Genomic DNA, 24514 nt, shown 5'->3' on the forward strand with positions numbered 1-24514 from the left:
GACACTGCTCCCACGTTCCTCCTTACATTTGGACATGCTGGCCCTCAGGGTTTGCTGCTGAAAGCAATGGCTGTTTGTTCAGATTCTGAATTTTGGTTGATGCCCTTTTGTGCACAAATGTAAATTTGTGCCTTTTGCCATTTTAAAGTTTGAAACAATTATTGCAAGTAAATTAATTTTGTAAGCAACATTTTAACATCAATGTGGGACACATATGAGAACTGTACAATACCTTTTTTTGGGATAAACTTTAAAATAATTTCATAGTATTGATGCTAACTTTTAAGTTCTTTCTGAATTCACATTTTTACATTTTTAAATCCACTGTTCTCTTATTACAGTTATTGGCTGAAGCAGCTCCAGGCAAATTAAGAATTATTCATGGTGATATACTATCCTTTAAAATGGAAAGGGGCTTCCCAAGACATATTGCTAAAACATGGGATGACGGTGAGTTTAAGTGATAGTTATTTCACTATTTTAATATCAAATAACACATGATATATCATTTTTTTCATATAAAGCTTATGACTCATTTCCTTTTTGATTGGCATTTTAAATCTTTAATTTTTTTCTATTAGTGCTATTACCTCATGGAATCCTGCTTCCTGGGCTTGAATATCACATTTGGCCGTTGTCTACCTGTACTTTGCACATTTTTTTCTGTGTTGCTGTGGGCTTTCTTTGGGTACTCCAGTTTTCTTCCAACATCCGAAAAGTGTGTTTGGTTAATTAATGATTGTAAGTTGTGTGTGTGTGTGGCCTGGCACCCTGTCCAGTGCCAGTTCCTACTTTGCACACAATGTTGCCGGGATAACTCTGAATTGGATTAAGTGGGACTAAAAAAATTATTTTGTATTATGTTTAAAGATTCATTTTTTTTTGTTTGCTTTGTTTATTGTAGGAATATTTCACATTTTAATATTTTTTGAGAAGACTAGCTATCTGCCTCTCCACAATAATTTTCTCAGTTTATATCCATTTTTATGTAAGTGTCTTAACAGATTATTACCTTTGAACTTGTATTTCATTTTGACTTTTTGTTCATAGATCCCCCAGATTTGCACATTATTGGAAATTTGCCTTTCAGTGTTTCTACTCCTTTAATCATCAAATGGCTTGAAAATATTGCTAACAAAGATGGACCTTTTGTGTTTGGACGCACTCAGCTGACCCTCACATTTCAAAAAGAAGTAGCTGAGGTAATAATTATTTATAGAACATTCATAAAGTATTGAAATAAGATTGATGTCTCATTTAGAAAGCAGTTACATATTTTATGTTTTCAGTATGTAATCTTTTCGAATATCAATCTGTGTCGGGATTATTAATTCTATTGAATATATTTTCTCATTTTTACATCTTTAAAATCCTGATTCTTTCTATCCATGCAAATGTTTACAAATTTTATATCTATAGAAATATGATGTTATTTTCCTATAATTTTAATTTTAAATTGTACAGATTATGTTAAACTGTTTTTACATATGCTGACTATATTTAATATTTTGATATACTTAAATGGTTAAAAGTAAAAGATACTGTAGGTAATGGAGTTTTCCATCCAGAGAACTGTGAAGGATATTTTTCATTTAAGTGAAAGAAACTATTTCTAGTATTTTTTTTTTCACTCAAAAGTAGTCACAAACATAATAGTACATAGGAATGGAAAATGTGCATGCTGAAAAGTTATTCTAACAAATTAAAAGCTTCAATGCGAAATACAATTTTTTGCCTTTATTTATTTCTGTACATTAATAACATACACAGTATACATTAATTCATTGTAGAAACCCGCTCAGTCCAGTTCAAGGTCAGAGAGACTGGAGCCTTTTCCAATAGCAACAAGTGCAAGGGAGTAACCAGCAATACACTGTGTGCACAATTATTAGGCAAGTGAGTATTTTGACCATATCATCATTTTTAATGTGTATATTCCAACTCCAAGCTGTATTAACTTGAATGCTTATTGGATTTAAGCACATCAGGTGATGTGTATTTGTGTAATGAGGGAGGGTGTGGCCTAAGGAGATCAACACCCTATATCAAGGTGTGCAGAATTATTAGGCAGCTAGTTTTCCTCAGGCAAAATGGGCCAAAAAAGAGATTTAATTGACTCTGAAAAGTCAAAAATTGTAAAAAGTATTTCAGAGGGATGCAGCACTTTTGGAATTGCTAAGATATTGGTGTGTGATCACAGAACCATCAAACATTTTGTTGCAAATAGTCAACAGGGTCGCAAGAAACGTGTTGAGAACAAAAGACGCAAATTAGCTGCCAAAGATTTGAGAAGAATCAACGTGAAGCTACCAGGAACCCATTATCCTCCAGTACTTTCATATTCCAGAGCTGCAACCTACCTGGAGTGCCCAGAAGTACAAGGTATTCAGTGCTCAAAGACATGGCCAAGGTAAGGAGGGCTGAAACCCAACCACCACTGAACAAGAAACATAAGTTGAAACGTCAAAACTGGGCCAAGAAATATCTGAAGACAGATTTTTTTCAAAGGTTTTATGGACCGATGAGATGAGAGTGACTCTTGATAGACCAGACGGATGGACCTGTGGATCAGTAATGGGCACAGAGCTCCACTCCAACTTGGAGGTGGGGTACTGGTATGAGCTGGTATTTTTAAAGATGAGCTAGTTGGACCTTTTTGCATTGAAGATGAACTCAAAATCAACTCCCAAACCTACTGCCAGTTTTTGAAGACACTTTCTTCAAACAGTGATACAGGAAAAAGACCATGATTTTTATGCAGGCCAATGCTCCATCACTTGCATCGAAGTTCTCCACTGCGTGGCCAGCCAGTAAAGGCCTTAAAGATGAAGGAATAATGACATGGCCCCCCTTCCTCATCTGACCTAAACCCTATCGAGAACTTGTGGGCACTTCTTAAACGCTAGATTTACGGGGGAGAAAAACAATACACCTCTCTGAAGAGTGTCTGGGAGGCTGTAGTCACTGCTCCACAAAAAGCTGATCGTCAACAGATCAAGAAACTGACAGACTCCATGAATGGAAAGGCTTATGACTGTTATTGGAAAGAAGGGTGGCTATATTGGTCATTCATTGATTGATTTATTTTTTTTGAAATGTCAGAGATGTTTATTTGTAAATTTTGAGGTGTTTGTTTATTATTCTCACTATAACAGATGAAAATAAACAAGTGAGATGGGAAAATTTTCATTTTTCCTTTAGTTGCATAATAAATCTGCACACTAATAGTTGCCTAATAATTGTGCACACATATGTATTCCCCTGATGATGTTCACACTCACATTTCCGTTGTGAAACATTCAGGTTTCAGGTTTATTAACATTTTGGATTGACTGATAGCACTGTGTTTGTTCCATATTAAAATTAATCATCAAAAATACAACTTGCCTAATAATTCTGCACTCCCTGTAGATGAGGCGCTAACCCACCGCAGGGCTTTCACAGACACCACCCACACTCGTTCATACAAGCCCGGCTTAGACTCTTCCGTTAACCTAGGTTACACGTCTTTAGGGTGTGGGAAGAAAACCCAAGCAGACATATGGAGAATGTACACAGATTCAGACCAAGCTCTGCATAGCTACAAAGCAGTAGTGTTTGCCACTGCATCACTGTGCTGCGTTACCTTACATAAATAAATCTATTAATACATTAGGAGCCGGGAGAATATATGATATGTAGCAGTAGTGATTGTTTTTCTGTTTAGAAAGTAAGAAGATAATCAGTTGTTACAAAGTTTTAAATCTTTTACCTAAATAACTTTTACAATAACTTTTTAATACATTTGCAGAGACAAAAGTGTTTCACTTTTATGTACACAGCAGTGTTAGTCAAAGTATTAGCCATTCAATGGATCACTTCAAAAAGAGCCTCAATGGCCTTTTTCATGATCCAAATTTCCTTTCATTTCTAGTTGTTGACTTAATTGACTTTTTTTCTCATCATTCATATCATGACAAAAACAAAAACTGTTTTGTTTTTATTAATGTGACAACTTAGTATTCTCAAGCTTGCTTAGCCTAATTCAGGGTCGTGGTGAGCTGTAGCCTAATGTTGAATTTGGTGCAGGACTGAAAGTAACTCAAATTGAGACATGTGGCTGTCACAATGCCCACTCAAGTACACACTAACATTTATACTTACACAGAGCCAATTTAGGGCAAACAGTTGACTGAACTTGCACTTCTTTGGGAATGTTAGAAGAAAACCAGAATACCCAGAGAAAAACCCATGCATTAATTGGAGAAAAAAATTTTGCAGACAATTACCTGGTCCATAATTCTAGCCCTACGGTGGGTTGGCACCCTGCCCGGGATTGGTTCCTGCCTTGTGCCCTGTGTTGGCTGGGATTGGCTCCAGCAGACCCCCGTGACCCTGTGTTCGGATTCAGCGAGTTGGAAAATGGATGGATGGATAATTCTAGCCTAGAACACTGGATCGTTTAGGCAGCCACTGGTTTGTTTATTTTGGTTTGCATAAATTGTGAGAAAGCATAAAATGATGTGGTGGCTACAAGAGAAAATATTAGTGTTAGTAAAAACAATGCGTTTTCACCTTAAGTATGAACTTTAGTTCTAAGAGTTTAGTTTGGCTGTTTTTATTTGGACATAAAACCGGAGTTCATTATATTTTTTAGCCTAAGGTGTGAAAGAAGCACTGCAATATTATTTTTATTTACAAAATCTGTTCCTAACTATGTAATAAAATGATAAAGTCTGTCTATGTGTGTGTGTCCAGTCCCTATGAACAATCTGATTGGTCAGTTTGGCTTTGGTGACATAATAGAAAGGGGTAGTGCTAATGAGACACTCAAGGAGGAGTAAACACACTCAGAGAGTCCCCTTCAAAAGACAGGAAATTTAAGAGCAGATAGGAGGTGAGGTGAGCAAGGAACCTGAATATGACAAAATAATAAGTATGAGAAAAGTGCTTTATGGGTGCGGAGTTGAGAGAGGAAGGGCTGGTCAAGAAAGGTACAGATACACAAGGATACCAAGGAAAGGTACAGGTAGGGCAAGAAATATCGAATACTAGCCAACCCGCGGCGTACCATACGGCGCATAATAAGGCCAGTTTTTAAATGATTTTTAAGCACAGGGAGAAAATTTAACATTTGAAAATTCGGTAATGTAATAAATCAGCAAGAAAAGCAACATTGTAACAATGCACGGAACAAACCAACACACAATCTTCCGTGCGGTGCTCAGGCGCGGAGGGTGGAACGGGAGGAGAGGAGAAGGATGTCCATTCCGCTCCCTCCATCATGCTAATGTGCTGAATTCTCGTTCAGTATGCACTGCCTGCTCATGTGCCCACCTCCAACTCGTCACTCGAGTCGTTGACGTCTGTGTCATGTGCCCGGTCGCAAGAGCAACTGACAGAGACCCGGCCACCAAGTCTAAGACCATGGGAAACCCCTCGAAAACTGTTTTATACGTTGCACACAACGATTCACATCCGCGACAAACAAACTGTTTTACACGCCGCACACAGCGATTTACATCTGTGACAAACATGCCTCTTCTTAGATAGTCCTGTCGTGTCCACCCTCGTTCTCGAAGCATACACACTGCCTGGTCATGTGGCGCCTCTGTGTGAACCGGTCAGACACAGAGAAGGTCAGCTGCTGAGAGAGCGTCTCGACTGTTGCAGGGTCTGCATTGGTGAAGCAGGTGAGACGGTAATGAAACAGAGGCACAGGGCTTATTGGTTTTTAAAGACTGCTTCCTTCATTGTGTTCTAACCTCAGTTTTAAAGGATTGATTTAAGGATCCCATGGGATAGCCCTCTCAAACTGTTTTATACGCTGCATATAGCGATTCACTTCCGCAAGAAACATGCCTCTATGAACAGTCAATGTGGCACATAAACATACATAAATGACGCCGTTTTTCCTGTGTAGTCGCGTCCGAGTTGGTGGGTGTGGTTCTGCGAGTTGTCGTCGTATCCAATGGTCTTAGAGTTGGTGGGCGTAGCTCCTTCCTGCGTGCGCCATGGGCGTCTTACTTGTCGGCGGCTTAGTTAATCCACACCCCTTCCGGCGTGCTTTCCATGGGTGTCTTGCCTTAGTGAATTATATATATAGATTTTTAAACTTATTCAATTAAATGTCTTTGACAGGTAATGTGACTAGTGTAAAGTTTTTCAGTGTCTCTCATTTAAAAATCAGAGAAGTTGCAAAATGTGGAGCAGGAGTTAGATTAAAGATGATGAAATCACTGAGAAGTCAATAGAAAAATACATACCGAGAGAGTGTTAAAAGTTTAGAAACTCTTCAAGGTTGCATTTGATAAATAGAATCTGAATTAAAAAATTCAATATACTGTAGATTATAAGTCTCTTATTGGTAAATTTTACAGTTTGACTGAATGCATCATGTAAAGAAACAGCTAATTTTGTAAAGTTCATGAAGGAGTATATATAGTGGCCATATAGAGCAAATATCCTTATACTAAATAGGTCAGTGTGGTGTTAGCATAACAAGAAAGTTATAGCTTTACAAATTAAAATGTGTAAATATCAAAATAAAATAATTTTCTGAAACTGGATAACTAAGTTGACCAAAGTTAGAATAACCCTTACCGCTGCAACAATGTTATGTTTCATAAGTTTTGTTTCAGACAGATATATATTATTTGAAAATATGTATTTTCTTTCACAGCGGCTCACTGCAAGCACAGGCAGCAGACAGAGAAGCAGACTGTCTGTCATGGCACAGTATCTCTGCACGGTGAAGAACTGTTTTACCATTTCGGGTCGAGCTTTTGTCCCAAAACCTGAAGTAAGATACTTAAATTAACATCCACACAAAAGACTGTGTTTAGTATATTTTCTGAAATGTGTGGTAAGAGAATAGTACAGTCCTTTTCTTACCTGTTATTCTTTTATCATCCAACACATGTAAACCATGCAGTCTTGACTGATTTTCAAAATTAAAGACCGTTTTACTTTTGAAAAAAACAATGTTCTATGCAAGCGTTGTGCAAATACTTTTCATGTCACTAAAGAGCTTAGCTGAGTACTTGTCATGTAGTTTGCAAGTCACAGTTAAACTGGCATGGTTTATACAAATGGACAGCATCAGAAAGATTAACTAGCAGCGTGTGTAAGCATTTAATATTCAACAAGCAAAACATTTCAGATCCACACTCATCAGAAGTAACATTTTAGCATGTAGAGTCTCTTGAAAGCATTTTACAGTTTTCTGATGGGCTTATGAAAAAGTTTATACAGATAATAAGGTATTTATCTACATTGTATGTAAAGTTTTTCTTCAGGCTCAGGTTTGATTTATTGTCAAGTTTAGAGGGTTTAATGAAATTCTTGCTTATGTATCATATCTCTCAGTCTAGTGACAGTAGTGTAATACGAATAAACAGCAGATAATGAATACAACACTATATATTCTTATGATATTTACTTTTATATTTAATTGAAGTACAAATGTGTGATAAATGTGTAATTTTGTTCTCATATAAGAGCATATTTTAGGGATGGGGCAGTGTATTAAAAACTGTTAAGCATCAAATTATTCCTATACTGAAAAGCATTAGAGGGAGTAAATATTTTTGGTTCTAACTGATTTATTTTATCCAGCACTGTATTTTTTGTTCATGTTAAATTTGGGGTTAAAGATAATCTGTGTACTAGAAGCTATAAAGTTTTAAAATGATTGTTCTTTATGCACAGATATATTGGATATGCCAGTAAGAATTTCACTGACCTCTATCTGGATATGTGACTGTAATACTACTACTACTACTACAACTGCTTCTGTTATTAAATAAATAAAGCCCTGCAATGGATCGGCACCTTGTTCAGGGTTTGTTTCCTGTACCCTGTGCTAGCTAGGATGGGCACCAGCACCAGGCGTGACCCTGGTATGGATTAAGCGTGTTAGAAAATTACATGACATGTAATGTGATTTTAATGAAGGTGATATAAATAATCTTTGAATGTTTTAAAATTTCTCTCAATTACAAAGTGATACTATTAACATATGTAATGCATAAAATCATATTCTGACATTTTAGGATTAATTATTAGGAGACATGCAGGTCCCTTTTACTTTTGTAGTGATTAGTCTAATTTAGCTAAATTGATAATCTGTCACGTGTTGTGAGAAAGACACCATATATTGTAACCTGCTGATTAACTGAAGAGGAAGTTGATGACATGATCTCTATTTAGTAGAGAATTTGTAATTTAGTTTTTGTACTGTTCTTGTATGCATTAAATATAGGTGATTTGATTCAAGCTTCAGGGTTCCTGAATGGGTGGCTGATTTGTGTCTAAATCAGAAAGTCATTGCTGATCATTAATGGATTTGATCTGATGCAGTTGTGATATCCATAGAATTATTTGTTTAATGGTGCATAAGGATAGATAAAAGGTGATAACGATCAGATATTTCACAGGAGTGAAAGCAAGATAAAACAATGCAGAATGCTGGTAGATTTCTTATCAAAATGAGTTGCAAGAAAAAAAAAACATGTTATATACTTCAGTATATTTCATTTTTTACATTTTTTGTTTCTAGTTATAAAATGAAAATCGTAGACCTTGTCAGTTTTTTACTCCAGATGTCTCCTTAGTTATGTTGCTGGTATGTTTTAGGCCATTGTCTTCCAGCCAGTTATCTTAGAGGCATTTTCCTTTACACAAGCAGATAAGATTTTTCTGATTGTATGTAAAGTTTACATTATCACTAAAGATGACTGAACTTGTTCCAGACCTGGGCATGATACCACCTGCACTGTATCTAGTAGACATTGTGATGTTCATTTAGCACATTAGGTTGCCCCTGTTTGATGATTTCTTAGCCACCTTGGACCCCAGAGATAAATGGACATTTTTTAACATCTGGATGACAGCAAAGGTGTCCTTTTCTTGGCTGCATTGCTGGAATGTATATTTGTTGTACTGTATAATTTTACAGAACACCTTTATATAGCAGAAGTGTTTTCCTTAGTGTGTGATTGATTTGATTTTGCATTTTATTATATTATTAGCTTAGATGACTATTGGCCAGGTGTAGACGAGGTATTAATTTGTTAATCCCCATTATTTAATTATAACCCCCACTTGTCTTTTAGAAGAGTGTATGGAACACTGAATACACATTTAAAAATATTTACAGAGTCTGAAAGAAACTTTCTAAGATCTGATGGGTCTGCAAATTAGATTCTTCATAGATTAACCTCAATGTCTGTATGCCTAATACAAAAAAGAGCTATGAGCAAATAAGTTATTTTTAACTGCTCAAAGGAAACTATATTTTGCTAAGATTCACTTCTTAGTAGCTATTCTCTTTCTTCTCTACTCACTAAAAGAAGCCAGGGAGAATGAGAGGAAGAAGTCAGCTCCTCCTAATGATTCTATGCTTTTAAGTAATTGTGAATCATAAATTATTCAAGAAGTCATCTATGTTAGGGGTAACCTCTTATTGTAAAAAAAATGTAGGCCCAGTCCATTTTGTTTTCACAAATGTCATTTAGGAATTTTATGTGTAGTTTGAAGACACAACTTTATAAATGAATTATTATAAAAATAGGGATATTTTGAAACGGGCAGAGTTCTAGGGAAGTCATTTTTTTCTTTAACAATGGAAGGAGTCTTAATTCTTTTGTATGCTTTTAAGTTTGTCCCTTTTCTTGAAAAATAAGTTCCTGCGAATGAAAGCATAATCTAGTTTGCTGCTATTTTAAAAGTAAAAGTGTGCATGGGCTATTAATATCCAGAAACAATAGCATTATTTAGCTACTCTGAAAATTAATGGTACAATGTATTTGAAATCCTAATCAGATAAACTTCAAATGCAAAAAGGAAAGAATAGAACGTTCAAGGTCAAACTGTGAATGTAAAGAATCATTTAATCCTCATTCAAATAAATATGGTGATTCACATTACCCAGTCTTTTTTGTTTAGTTAGGGGGAGATTTCTTATGTTTATGACCAGAGGTTCAAAGACACTAGTGAAACCTTACATAGTCCTTCTCTAAGGTGAGAAAGGTAACATTCTATCATGGGTTTTTTTTTTAATTTAGTGGCTAATGGTTGGGAATAAAGTGTTCTAATCCATGGAACAATGCTGTTAACCAAATTTAACCTCCTCTAATACCATTTCTATGTAATTTCAATCCACCTGGTCAAGTACATTTCATGAATCAAGACAAAAAACGGCTGGTTTAAAAACTTCATTGGAATGATACGTTCTATGCAGTGCCTGAGTGGTAGTAACAGAACTTATAGAAGTAAACCTTTCTGAATGACATTTAGTTTACTTTAGAATGTTTTAATAAAAGTATTAAAACTACAGTTCAATAACATTATAGTACAAAAGAAGGGCATCTAACCTCATTTCTACTTTGTTGCAGCAGTAATTATGTCAGTCAGTCATTCTCTAACCTGCTTAGTCCTGAACAGGGTTGTGGGGGTAGTTGTGTCTATCCCGAATTGTATGTTGGTTAAAGAAATTTCCATTTCTCAGTTGAAGAGGCACCTATACTACCATATGCTTTTAATAAAATACACCTCCAAATCCATCAAGGCCAGTACCATTGCCATTTATAATGCAGTCACATTCCTTCTTATTCCCATTGGGATTTTCTACTGAAAGCTTCCATTGCTACATTGCTGATGCACTTCTTTGATAGAGTGCACTCTGAATTATCATATCTATTTTCAGTTTCTTGTTTTACTCTGTGTGTTTAATTTAGTTTTGTGTATTTGTGGTTTTAAATGTTGTATGATTTAACGATTCATTGCAACTGAAGTGTATTAATAAACCATTCCACTCTCTACAAAAACTCTATGCACAAACTTGCACTTTAATTGTGGCATGGAACATCATGCAACACTTCCCTAGTAGTTTTTATTTATTTATATTGTGCCTTATGCATTATTGTAAGCTGTACGGTAATAATTATTTACAGACGTCTCAAGCTGAATTGCCTCTGATCATAGTTTCGTGAAGCTTTCTAGGTAAACCGTACAATTTTATCTGTACCCCTTTTCTTATTGATTGCTAGAAACTTTTGACAGCAGCAGTATTGTCCTTTGTTTCACTTTAGGATTCAAGTTAATTTAAATGCAATAACTCTTTTAATTGTGTATATTAAATTAAATTGCAAAGACATGCCTGCCTATATAGTACAGAACCCACGTTTCCTAGTTATTCTCCATGAATTCTAAAATTCTGCAGTCACACTTCTCATTCTTTGAAAAACTTGTCAAGTCCAAAATTGGCATGATGTACTCATTAACTTGAAAACATGCCATGTTATATAGTATTTGCAAAACTCGAGAAATAACACATTTGAAATATGGAACAAATGTAAACTTTATTTTTACCTTAGCATTTATCAAAAAGATGGATACACCTTTAGTAAAAAAAAAAGCTTTTTGAAAGGGGTAAAGTCATATTAAGGTACATTAACACTTTCATTTTTTATTTGTGTCCTTCAAACCATTATCTATTTGTTGTTTTGTAATGTTATTAAAAATGCTGAAGGCTGAAACTTCGTGCATACTGTTGGCCCATAGGCTTCACTCCGAGGTGTATCTTCCAGCACAAATTGACCTTCTGTATTTTTTATTTTCCCATTGCCTTGCATGTGTAGTGCTAAATCTGGAGCCTTTTCAAAATCCCATAATCTTGCAGATAGTGTGCATGTCCATGTCATTTACTTGCAGTCATCTTAGCAAGGCTTTCATCTGTTTGAAAGTACATTTATAGTGGTATGAAAATGCAGATTCATTTAGCTGTGTATGCCACATTTGAAGTGGCAAGTACTTTGCCAGATCTTTTTATTGTTCTTTTTTATCTTTTGCAAACTATTCAGAAGTTGTGCATATTTCATGTCCTTCTGCTCTCAGTCACTTGTGTAGCTTTTTAAAAACAGGTTATCGTAAACTCTTGTTCTGTCCAAATGCAGCTGTTGTGTACGTTGCATTTGTCATTCCAACAGATGACACATCACAAACATTAACACTGCTTTTATGAATTCAAAACCAAATGGCATACAACAGAGACATATGCAGTAATGTTGTTTTACTAGAAATATCTGTTGGAGTGACAAATGCAACACACTTTTTTGCTACATGCTTTGCAAAATAAATTCCAATACATGTTTTTATATATATATATATATATATATACTGTATATAGTTTAGAGTCATGAGTAACCCGAGGAGAAGTCCATGTAGAAATGGTGAAGGTATTCAGGCTCTACGCAGACAGTGTCCAAACTGAGTTCAAGCCATTTCTCCAGTATGGTTGCCAGTAACTGCGATAGTGGTACCTGGCAAACCAAAGGCTTAGATTATATTTGTAGTTTGTTGCTGTACTGAACAAAGGTGTGCAATTTTGCAGGTGCTGATGATAAATGTCATAACTTTTCTAGTACCTGAAAAATGAAGTGTTCTGACCTATGCACCTCTGACAGACCTAACAGATGACCTATGAGGTAGCAGCCAGCTTAGTCATTGAATTTCTTGCAACTTTCTGAATAAATCTGGACTTGATATTTGACGTCAAAGCTGGCCACTTATTTTAATTTTACTTTTTTGTTTCATTTGTTTGCCATGTTTGTTTTTTGTTTAAATAAAGATGTGGAGTAACTTCTAGTGCAATTACCATTCAAATTCTTTAATTAATCCAAACACAGTGTCATTGCCACATAAGATAAATAATGCTTGTTTTTACATACTGCATATACAAAATAGATACTTGAATGTAAATTCAGCATAAAGCATGGTTGCTGTACCAAACCATTTTCACATTCATGAGTGATGACTTGTTTAATGTTTTAAGTATCTAGTTCAATTTTACTTCTTATTTTGTACTTATTCCATCAACATTGTTATAGTAATTCTAGTTCATAAAACAAAATATGATTTTCCCTTCAACAAAAACACACTGTTTATTAAAAATGAATCCAGAATTTAAAAGTATAATTTAGTTTTGCATTAATGAGATATAATAGAATCAACAAACCTGTTTCATTACTGAGTATGTTCCACATTAGTCCTATAGTTTCAAAAAGTTTATCTTTTTCAAAAAATGCATGTTTTTTCTCTGTGTTTTTTTGTTAACTGGTAATCTCTTTTGTTATATTTTCCACTTGTTCCTGTGTTCAGCTATGCAGAGATATATATGCATGAACAGATCTGGATTTGAACTGGTTAGGCTGAGCTGAAGTGACACCTTGTGCAATGTAATTTCTTCTGCATTGTTGAACCCATGATATGATTTATTGAGACTCTGTAATGTTTTAAGGTTTTTTTTTTAAACTGAAGGCTCTATTTAGTCTTTGAGGGTGCCCTCAGTATAAGTAGGCACACTTCTGACTGGCAAAAGGGAAACAATGTTTATAGTTCAGGGACATTATGAATTCCATTAATTTCCATAAAAATAAACATACCTTTTATCAAGTCTAATTTGTTGGATAAAATATATTAATGATGATTATGCTAAGCAACATTTTCAAATATAATGTTTTATGATATTTTTATAATTTAAAAAATATTTTGAGATTAGATGGACTAATTTGTTTAGTGTTATTTTTTTTTTAACATCGAAAGGGTATTTTCACAAAATTGTGTAGAAGGTGCAATATAAAGAAATAGTCTACCCTGTGCTGTAAAACACAACATGATCCTGTTTTCAAATAACACATTTTTCACTCAGTGCACATAATACACAGTCTCAGTGGTTGATTGTGATAGCAGCCCCTTGTAAAGCAATTGAACTAACAGAGAGACCCGATAGCAATACAGAGGGAGAGAAGTATGACATTTGAGAAGAAAGAATTGCCCACAACAATTGTCAACAAATTCTGTCGAAACAGTTTTTATTTGTTTATTCATCAATAGATATTGAAATTACTAAGCTTGAAAAAGCATGTACATGTATAACATTTCTGCAAATCATATGGCTCTTCTGGTATATAACTTTGTTTCTTAAATTTGCAGCTTAGATATATTTTGTTTTTTAACATTGTTCCTTTTTCTTTTTTCCATATTATATTAAGTATATAGTGTTTAACAGATTTTTTTTTTTTGCTTAGACTTTTGCAAGCTTAATTTTCAGTGAGGATTTTTACAACAATCAAACAAACAAAACCAATCTCTCTGCTTATAATGAATTAAACTGGTGTTGCTCATGAAATGTCTACTGCATTTATCTGACTGAACAGCTAGACTGAGCTATAGCCTATTACCAGTTTCATAAGTTAAATGTTTCTATTTGTATTTATAGCAGTTAGTAAGTAACAGCAGTAAGTTCACTAAAATGTGCGGTATTCACATTATTGATGAATTATTTGTTTAATCAGATATTCTTACAATTAATTATTTGTAATAATAAATGATCTTAATATCATTCTAGCTTATAGTTGCAGTTAGGCACATTTTTTATAAATGTAGTAATATAAGCAATATATAGTAACTATTAATGGATTGTCAGATATACTTTGGATAAAAATCTCTGCACATAAGAATGGAAAATAGAACACTCCTTAGTGATTTCATCACATAATGTGTGGTCAAAGTCTGCGCACAAGAAAAAAAAAAATTACTTCACCACCATCTGTGCATCTAGATAGGACCTGAATATTTATTAGAGGCAAAATAAATCTCAGCTGTTCAATATGTTTTAATCAAAATCACGCTTCATGTGCGTACATTGACAACTTTATACTATTTGGGGTGTTATTTCTGTATTTTTTAAAGATTGTCATTATATACAACAGCAGCAAGTATTATATAGCTTATGGAGTATATGACTATTTACATTTTGCAAGCATTTTCAAAGTATTTTTCTTTATTGCTATCATAACACTATCACTGTAATTAAATACTAAAATCACAAGCTTCAGTATTTTTTGCTTAATATGAAAATCTGAGATTATATTTTTTTAAGACAATCTGGGTAGCAAACTGCTATTTAGGATGTAAATACAAAGCAGAAAGGCGCTGCACAAACTTCTTTCAGCCTGCTGCAACTGCAAAGCACAATTAAGCATTTTACTCATTTGTTTTTTTTTAAAAAAAAAGCAGGGAGATAAGCATATATATGCCTTTTCTCAAACTTGTATTCTTGTCCATTTTGTAGAAAAGTGGCAGATGTTGCCAATTACTTTGAGGAGATTTTGAAGAGACCCATGGCTCTGCTGAAACTGATATGCACTTAGACAGTGTAGATGTTTGGAAAAAGGCTTGCTGTAACCATGGCAGTAGAAAGCTTTTGGTGAAGAGCGCACGCGGCTCTGTGTGGGGGATAAATGAGCAACACAAAGCATCTTACGGAGCTTTGTTTTTGTTGGGGTAATGAGAAAAGAGGAACATAATTACAAAGCTTATTATTCTGTTTGAGGGTCTGATATTCTTGTTTGGCTGCTTAAAATGCAATGCTGTGAAAAACAAGTCCAGTCATTTCTGCGGTAAGGCATCATTTGTACAATATGAATATAGACTTGTACAATGTGAAATTCTGTAAGAATTTGTAGTATTAGGTAATAAACTTAAAAAAATGATATATTCTTTTTAGAAACATGAAAAGTATATTTACACATTTTGTTAAATAAAAATTATGTAGCTCTGTTTCTCAAATTTATGTATACTTATTAACTATAAGAAATTATTTTAAACTGAAAAGCTTTTTAAGTTCTTGTGAATTGTGAAAACTATTTTAGAAGCCAGAAAAAAATGGTATATTCCTTCTATTAACAACCAGCTTTTCATAAGTGTTGTTCTTACAAAAACCACCCCCAGCCACCCCCTCGTGATCTACACATTTGTTTTTATGGACACAATCCCAGAATTACTGAAAATAGAGATTTGCTAAGCATTTTAAACTCTTTACTAACGATTCTTCATTCAGCAAAGCTTTGGTGCAGTGAATTGTCCATTTCATCCCCACAGCCTTTTTTCTCATCTCAGTGCAGCGCAGGCAGAAAAATAACACCAGCTTGTCTGTACTTATGAATTACACATAGTCCTGTAGGCTATAGCCCATCGTATTGTCTGTAGGTTGAGAGGCTTTGCAGCACTGCTGCTGCTGTTTGCTTCGAGGATAGAACTGTGGTCCCTGCTGCTTCCTAGTACAGGATATGCAAAAGATCAACCCCCCAACAAGCAGAAAACCTGCTGACACAAACGCAACGTACACAGCTCCTCCTGGCTCATATTTGTTACTTTCTGGCACAGAGGAAGCCAGAAAGCTAGAAATGACTTCATTGGTGAACCAAGCAGCCGGAATGAGGCAGAGGATTCCAGCCAGGATGAAGCAGACTCCTCCAGCGATCGCAGTGTGTCTTTTTGCCTGTCTTCCTCCTCCCCAGCGTGTGCATTTTAGACCAAAGGAGCAGAGACAGATTCCCAGCACAGCCAGGACGCAGGACAGCACCATAGTAGTACGAGCCGTTTGCAGGTAGGCAGGCAGCACCAAGACCGAATGTTTCATTGTGCAGCTGAACATCCCTGTGCTGTACCAAGTGCAGTTCATCCATAGTCCTTGTGTCTGTGAGATGGCAGTGATAATGTTCGAGCCCACATCTGCACTGACCTTCCAGTTGGGCAACAAAGTAGCAACAGTGGCACCGAAGACACCAAGCAGTGCAGAGATGAAAGCGAGGATCTGCATCCCAGCAGATGCCATGCTGGTATTCCCGCCCTGTTTGTCTGTCTGTTCTTCTCCCTCTGACACTGTAACAGCAGATAGGTCCTTAGCTGAGGATGCAGTAGACTATGTGATATGAAAGTGAGATTTGTGCAAAAAGAAAAGCCTACACATTAAACTAAAGTGAATACAACATACAACACCATAGACACTAAATGCTGAGCTCTTTGTCTTCTTGGTTGCTAGTACTTTGTTTGTGTTACAACTGAGTCTTTCCTTTACATTTAAATCTTCAGTATGTAAGCTATTCGAATCACGAAGGAGTCATGTAGGCACTTAAAGGCACAGTGTCAGGGAAAAAAAAAAGTTAACACAAGCACTATGTTAGCATCTTAAGTTCCCTATTTTGAATTACAGCACTTAGATGTAAAATACACAGCAGTAAAATATTGTTTTAAAAAGTTTCTTACATTTAAGTGCGAGCAATCAGTCTTTGATTAACATCATTTTGATGGTAGCTGTGAAGATATTATTATGGTTCTTACCTCTCTCGCAGTGCAGACCGTAGATTTAGGGCTGCAACACTGACTGCTCTGGTGGGTTTGTTTTTTTTTCCTTCCCTCTTTAACTTTGAATAAAAAGGATTTTGCTGTAAAGATCCATTCATCACATTGATTTCCTTAGCAACAGAATTGCTACAATAGAAACTAGTTATGGTCCATAGATGCCCCGTACATTGCCGACTCTTTTCTTGTTTTTATTATTATTTCCTTTTATTTCAATACTATAGATAAGTGCCTCTACTTCATCACAGCCTTCAGGCCAGCACAAAAGCAGCATTTCAATAAGCTGATGTTGCTTTGAAAATGTATGCAGCACAAAAGGAAAACAGAATGAAAGCATTACACAACTGTTGCTCCTCGATGTAACGCATCATTTTTATGCTGTAGAAATGTGTCTGTCATTGCTTACCCATTGTTATGTGACATTATTATTGTGTCACAAGATGATAAGTTGCAAAAAAAATCTCTCTTTTTTTTATAGATGTCTCCAAACTATAGTGCTGCACTAGAGTTTGACTGCATTAAGTCAAAAATTAACTCCTGTCAACAATATTAAATTCAATAATAAAGTTACAGCGAGAATAGGATCATTTAAAATTTATTGTAGAAAACAGCTAAAATAAATTACTCAAGCAGGTAACTGAAGATGTCTTAAAACGTCTGAAATTGTCAGTCATCTCCTCCACTATTGCAAAGTATGACTGACCCCTGGGAAGCTGCATAAAGTGAAAAGACCTCTTTTCTTTAAACATGCAAGCATTAACAAGTTGTATCTGAGAAAGTGGTTACAGCTCAATCCAGCCCTCCTTCTTGCAGCTTGTCTGCCAGTTGGTTGAGGCTTTTGAATTATACAAGACGGACTGGGCAATCACGTCTGTACACACCTCCTGATAGGCATCAGTCATTACACTGTTTTCAGAGAAAAATATTCAGTTATAAATCACAAGTCATCAGTTCTTTACTCAGATTCATTTCAGTCTGAAAAGGTGATTATATTGTTGAAGCCCTGTGGAAAGACGAGACAAAAGATTATTTTCATTCCTGGGTTCATGACCCTTTTTAGACAAAAAAAGTCAATTGGTTAGGATGAGTTTTACCAGAACCTTCACTAGACTTTGCATGCTGGTTTTACCACTAATTATGCAGAAAAGTATTTCTTAAAATTACTCATGAATTTTTGTAATGTTATATTTTAAAACAAGGTATTCTCAAACTTAATATTAAATATCATATGCATTGATCCCTTTTCTTACAATGTATAAACTGCTTTTTTTTACATTTTGGTCCTGTCACTGCAGGAGTATTACTTTGTTTACAATGCTATGAACCAGTTCATTACAGAGTTTGAGCTTAATATCACTCTGTAAATGTCTGTTGTTAGTATACTGTATATAAGCTGCTGAAACACTGCAGCTCCCCTTTGGCATCAATAAAGTATCTCTCCGTCTATTTATATTCAAATGTTTTCACCATATAGCTGAACAATTTATTTGGTGTAATGAATACTCCTTTGCTTTCCTTGGTGAATGAGAATATCTGTATCACTGTAAACCTCCAAATCATTTTCAGATGTTCCTTCCTGTAGGTCACCATTGCCTGTGTCCTTTTTATACTTCATGTTCCTTTTGATTCGTGTAGGAGTTTACACATCATTATGTTAGGTTTTATTTTAAAAAATCTTGCTAATTTATGATTTGAAAGTCACCGGTACAGTACTTTCTGCAGCGTTGCTTGATCCATGGAACAAGTTACCTGTGGGTATGTGAGTGACAAAAAAATTGCTAATCTTTATGTGACCTTAAGTGTACTCTACTTTAGACACAGCCAAATTAGGTAGTTCATTTTTGACATTCTTTGTATAAAATATTACTTTTATTTACAATAAACTTCACCACACACATACCTCAGAAATGAATTTTAATCAGGGACGAGATTTTCTTGACTTCCAGGAATCTGGAAATATTCCTCATCTAATTCAATTCAATTAAATTAATTTTGTTTAGCAGTTTTCACTGAGTACAGGCTCAGGTTACTTGCATAAATTTCCACCTTAATAAAAGGATAAGTCTCTGTGTGTCTGTCTCTGGGTCCATCTGATTGCAAGTCTTTGTCATTCCAAAAGATAGTGCATCACAAACATTTTTAGTAATTAAAATGTATTGCATCTGTGATTCCAACAGATGGAGCATCACAAACATTAACAGTGCTATTATGAATACCATTCCAAATGGTACCTTGCATGGTGCACCACAAATGTCAACACTGAGGCGTACATTGATTACTTAGGTTTCAATCCATCTTAGATGGGTAGCACATTTGGTACATCTATAATGCTCTAACATTATCTAGTTTCATCTGCAAATTTGACAAATGTTAATATTTTATAGTCTAATGTATAATGCTGAATGTTTGTTTGTGCAGGTGTAATTCCACCCCGTTGAACACTTATCTCTATCAAATTGTGCACTGATTCTACATTTCTACAGAGAAAACCTATAGGCCATGTTTCATGTTTCCCTTTGTTTTAGTGACCGCACCAGTGTTTTGTTAGGGATGTACCCCCAGGAGGTATTTAAAAGACTTGGCACCAGTATGCAAAGTTGCTCCTTGTGGTGGGGTTAGCCAGTAAAATGTTTCCCCTGGAGAATTTATTTAATGACAACATCTACACTTTTATTCCATCTTGGTCAGCACTGAGTACCACTTTTGGTGATTTATATACATTAAAAAGTGCAGCAGCCCCAGAACTGACCTTTCAAGAACACACTGATGGCACTGAACATTTTCCTCACACCATAACCTGCATCTTTCTGTGCTTAAACTAAATCTTTGTACATCTGTGCAATGCCTCCTGAGGCTCTGTCTCTTGTATGGTAGTCTGTGACTTTTATTTGCAAGGCCAGTTCAAGCACATCTATAGATAACTCTCCCACTTCTGCACTCTCCTCAAAAGTTCTGATCATTCCCCTACCAATATTGAATTATTAAAAGTATTATTGATTCAATCATTTTTTTATGTAATAGAAAAATATTTACTAGCAATAAGTACAATGAAGTGAATCCTGAAAAAAAAACTGTGTCATCATTGTTCAGATAGCTGGTGGCATTCAAACATTTCTGTACTTGTTTCAAAAGACCTAATGTGTATCATGGATACACATGGCAGTCTGTGACTGTATAAGCTGAAAATGATGTGCTCCTTCTGACAAACTGTTGCGCTCTGTGGCTTGTTAAACTCCCTTATTGCACAACTTGTGTCTGCCTCCATCATCTCATTTCCATCCATGAAACCAATGTTGACTTACAGGCGTTTCGACTAGTGGTTCAAACCAGTGACATTACTGTGGAGTAAACTCCATCTGGGTTAATGTACAGTAGCTGATAAAATCACACCCATGCATCTGTTAGCCATTACAATGCTGTGATCAAAGCCATTGAAATCTTTTGCCCTTTCTCCTTCTGAAATTGTGCTTATACACACAATCTGTTAACACCTGTCTGCCTCCTTTTAAAGAGCAATTCCTGCTCTGGTGCCGTTTGTGATTGAGTAATCTGTCTTGTTGGAAAGGTACGTGCACCTAATAAAATGGTTATTCTGCCTTTTTCGTATAAAGTGAATTAATACAAGCAAAATTTGCAAAGCATCGTTCATCCAAAATGCAAATGACTTAATTATACTGCTGCAAATTACATAAACTTGCTTGAAACATTCTTTTGGTATGTTGTTTAAATTATGAAAAACTGTCATCTCTGTCACCCATAGTGAGAAGAACAGGTCAGAATGCTAAACAGTTTTTTTTTTTTTTAATTAACCTTATAATTGATTTAGTTTGAGTAATTAAAGGCTCTCTCTAAACATTATTGATTCTAGATTTTAAAGAGTATCTCATTATGATAAAGAGTACATTTCGTGCCACATGTATATTTTTATGGAGATCTAACATAAAAATTAATTGTGAAAAATAAAAATTTCAGAAAAAGTAATGTCTTGCATGTTTTTTTTTTTTTATTATTATTACAAATGACTGTTCATGTAACACCATTTAAGTTGTCCAGTATGTTTTGTAAATCAGCGTTTTAGGAGTAGCAATTTCTTTTATTCTATCAATGAATGAAAATTACTAATAGTCTCAGAAGCATTCATTTTTCCCCCTATAGTTTTATCTACTGTAGCATTTGCTTTTTCAAGCTATGACAGAAACACTTTATTGGACAAGAACTTTAGAAGACTTGAAAAAAGTAGCACTATTTTCCCTCCCATTTGTACTTTTGGTACATATAAATGAATGTGTGCACACTACTACAATGCCCAAATCCAAAATATACAAGTTGTCTTTTTTTAAAGTCAGATCATTTATATAAGCAATAACAATAATTAGGAACTGTGATTTCAAAAGTTGAATTAAATGTTACTGTTATACGAATTAAAATATGCAATGTTACCATTCTTGCATATTTTACCTGGAAATCAATAAACATTGTTTTATTACTATTACTATGTCTACTATATATGAATATACAGTTGCTAACATACTCTATGTCACCTTCGGTGATTTTTCTATTAGCAATTGTTTCATACCATTGGAAGAATTGTGCTTTTGATGTGTAAAAGAAATTCTTTAGAATTCATGCTGAGTGAGCTTTAATAAGACAAACAAAAATAAAAGCTGTTTAAACAAAAAGAGATTTGTATATTACTATTTTAAACAGATTTTATGGTTAAAGATGAGCCCCCTTTAATGCAGTTGGAGCATCTGCTGATTGAAGATAGTTTAGCTTAAAGATTAGTTTTAGATTTTATGTAATGGGATGTCTGGCTAGCAAAGTGCTGTCAAGTGTGAACTTGATCCAGGACATGGGGAAGGCCAAAGAGAACCCAATGAGAGAGAACAGAATCGCATAGTTCTGTTGAGTAAAAGAAGTTAAGAATGCCTGAAATTACATACAATCCTATATACTGTACAGTACTTTAAAAGCTTTGGGCTGAATAGCTTATTCTCATCTAGACTGTTCTAATGTCCTAATGGCAGACATTCTTAAGTAATGCAAAACAACTCTGATCTAGTTCTGTAAGGCTTTCTTATTACTAAATTTGGTAATAAGCTAGATAATGAAAAGTCCAAATCTTGAGTGATCTGTACCTGGTTCAAAACTAGATGTCTTGCAAAGTACCAGGGTGATGTATGTATTCATTATATGTCTGTTTTATTGTGTGCGTGTGTATGTATGTATATTTTTTCTTTGAATTGTTGCTATTTCATTAGTTTCACTTTTATTTCAGAACTTCTGTAAAAACAATATTTGAAATCTTTCGAGTCCCAATATGCTGAATCTTTTAAATGTGGTCAGTGAGACATGTGTTTAGTGACTTTGTACCATAATTCAGGATAGGTTTCTCTGTTTGGAATTTCAGCACAGACAAGATGATCTACATCATCAGCAGTTAATCATTTTTTTTTTGCAAAGTAACCAATAAATGCATGTGAGGTAAACCCCTATGTCCATATATTCAATCTCTATTCGCCTTTTAGTTATTTGTCCGAGTAATAATTTCTCTTTTTTTGCACTGATGCGATATTTACTTTCATTTTTTGACACTGTCATTTTTTTCTTTCATATTTTGTGTCTTGCTCTGCATGTGTTTCGCGCCTACGTTTTTTTTTGAGTCTTTTGAATTCCAGTTTTCATTTTCTCTAACCTGCTCTGCATGTGTTTGGCCCCCTTGTTTTTTAACCTCTTTATGACGTTTTACTTTGTTTTCTACTCTGTCTTTCATTTCTGACCTCACTTTGTCCTGCTTTTTTTTCCAATGACACCTGGTCCGTGGTGATCATTTTCTCTTTTTCGAGTAATAATTTCTGTTTGTTTGAGCTACTGTGATCTTCTTTTTTTTATACTTTCTAATTTTGCTACTTTCATATTATTTAACTTTCTCCACATGTGTATCATGCCAACTTTTTTTTTTGAGCCTTTCAAATTCCACTGCTTTCATAATCTCTAACCTGCTCTGCATTTGTATAGCGCCAACGTTTGTGAACGTCTTTATGAAGTTCTACTTTGTCTTTTAATTCTGAGTCCGATTGGACATACTTTTTTTTTTTTCATTTCCACTTGTTCCGGGCTGATAATTACTTTCCTTATTTTCTGAATTTGCACCTAAATTATTCTTTTTCTTTTTTTCTCTCCAACGCTTTTGAGTCTCTTTTTGCTGCGCTGCTTTCTTCTTCGCTTAGTCGTCTACGTTTCATTTATAATGTATTGTCCTTATACGCTTTATATGCTCTGAGAGCCCTGGATCTGTGTGTGCTCAAAGCCTTTACATGACTGAGTGTTTTGCTGCCCGTGCTCTTATTTGATATTGGTTGTAAGTAGGGCGTGTCTTGCAAGAATCTCATGTTCTACGCCCCTGCGAGATGTTCCTGGGTCAATTTCTTGGTATAAAGTCTCATGTTTAAAGTCCCCACGAGATGCTCCATGGCCAATCTCTTTTGTCTCGCGGGTGTTTTTTTTTTGTAATGGTTCAAGATTTTTCAAAGATGCAGTCATCCAGACAACAAAAAAAGTGCAAAAAAGAAACCACTATGTCATGATTTCAAGATCTGAGCCTATGCGCTTACTCAGGCCAAAGTCAAAATCTTGCATAACTTTTTTTTTTTTAATGCTTTGTCTCTGCTGTATTATGTGTGCCTTGCTGAATATACATGTTGCTTTATTTGAATGTTTTGATCAAATAAGCATTGAACTATATTATATCAGCCACAAGACAGTAGCCAGCCTTTGGATGAGGCCTCAGCCCATCGTAGAGTAAACTGATTTAGACTCTTCAATTAGCCTAAAGTACACTCTATGGAAAGCAGGAGAAAACCCCACACAGCACACACTGTTACTAACTCAGTTTCCTGAAGCTGAGTGGCAGCAGTTCAAATCACTGCGCCCAATGCAAGTGATGGTAAAAAAAAATCCCTACTTCCTGAAGTAGACTGTCATTCAATTGTTGGGCTGTCAGCATTCATAGACATATCAAACAGCAATTTGCACAGCTGAATAAGGAGAGCCTTAAAGCTGCTCATTACTCACTTTTCTCTGTGTGCATCATTCAAACATTTTGGCTTGCTTTCTCTTGTTCTCACACTAAATTTTGGAAAAATCTGAGCTGTCACTGAGCTGCAGGAGTATTGTTATTTCTGGGATGGAATAATATATGTATATATTTTTTTGTGCCTGGGATGCAGCTGCATTATGTGATACATACTGTATTTGTAGCCTTGGGCTGCAGGAGAGCGTGGGAAGAGTAAAAAATGAAGCAAGAGTCTCTTAAGATAGATTGTGT

The 24514-nt window shown here is 35.2% G+C and overlaps 2 protein-coding genes across 6 annotated transcripts in view; one reads left to right on the top strand and one right to left on the bottom strand.

Moving 5' to 3' along the window:
* tfb1m (transcription factor B1, mitochondrial) overlaps nucleotides 1–24514 on the top strand; it is a 62008-nt gene that overhangs the window by 26785 nt on the left and 10709 nt on the right. For all 5 annotated transcript variants that reach the window (XM_039748150.1, XM_039748151.1, XM_039748152.1 and 2 more), the window contains 3 exons: nucleotides 342–450; nucleotides 1051–1202; nucleotides 6662–6781. In XM_039748150.1, the coding sequence (XP_039604084.1) occupies nucleotides 342–450; nucleotides 1051–1202; nucleotides 6662–6781 (381 nt within the window). The remainder of the gene's footprint in view (nucleotides 1–341; nucleotides 451–1050; nucleotides 1203–6661; nucleotides 6782–24514) is intronic.
* Nucleotides 13591–17713, bottom strand: LOC120525663 (claudin-20-like). Its single transcript, XM_039748154.1, has 2 exons — nucleotides 17167–17713; nucleotides 13591–16747 (listed from the first exon to the last, which is right to left on the bottom strand). Exon 2 carries the CDS (start codon nucleotides 16658–16660, stop codon nucleotides 15989–15991), a length of 672 nt encoding a protein of 223 aa, XP_039604088.1. The 5' UTR covers nucleotides 16661–16747; nucleotides 17167–17713; the 3' UTR covers nucleotides 13591–15988.

This window comes from Polypterus senegalus, chromosome 3, assembly GCF_016835505.1.
Source record: "Polypterus senegalus isolate Bchr_013 chromosome 3, ASM1683550v1, whole genome shotgun sequence".
NCBI lineage: Eukaryota > Metazoa > Chordata > Cladistia > Polypteriformes > Polypteridae > Polypterus > Polypterus senegalus.

What these genes read in the sequence shown, in the direction of transcription:
- LOC120525663 (XM_039748154.1), bottom strand. Translation starts at nt 16,660, where the DNA reads ATGGCATCTGCTGGGATGCAGATCCTCGCTTTCATCTCTGCACTGCTT.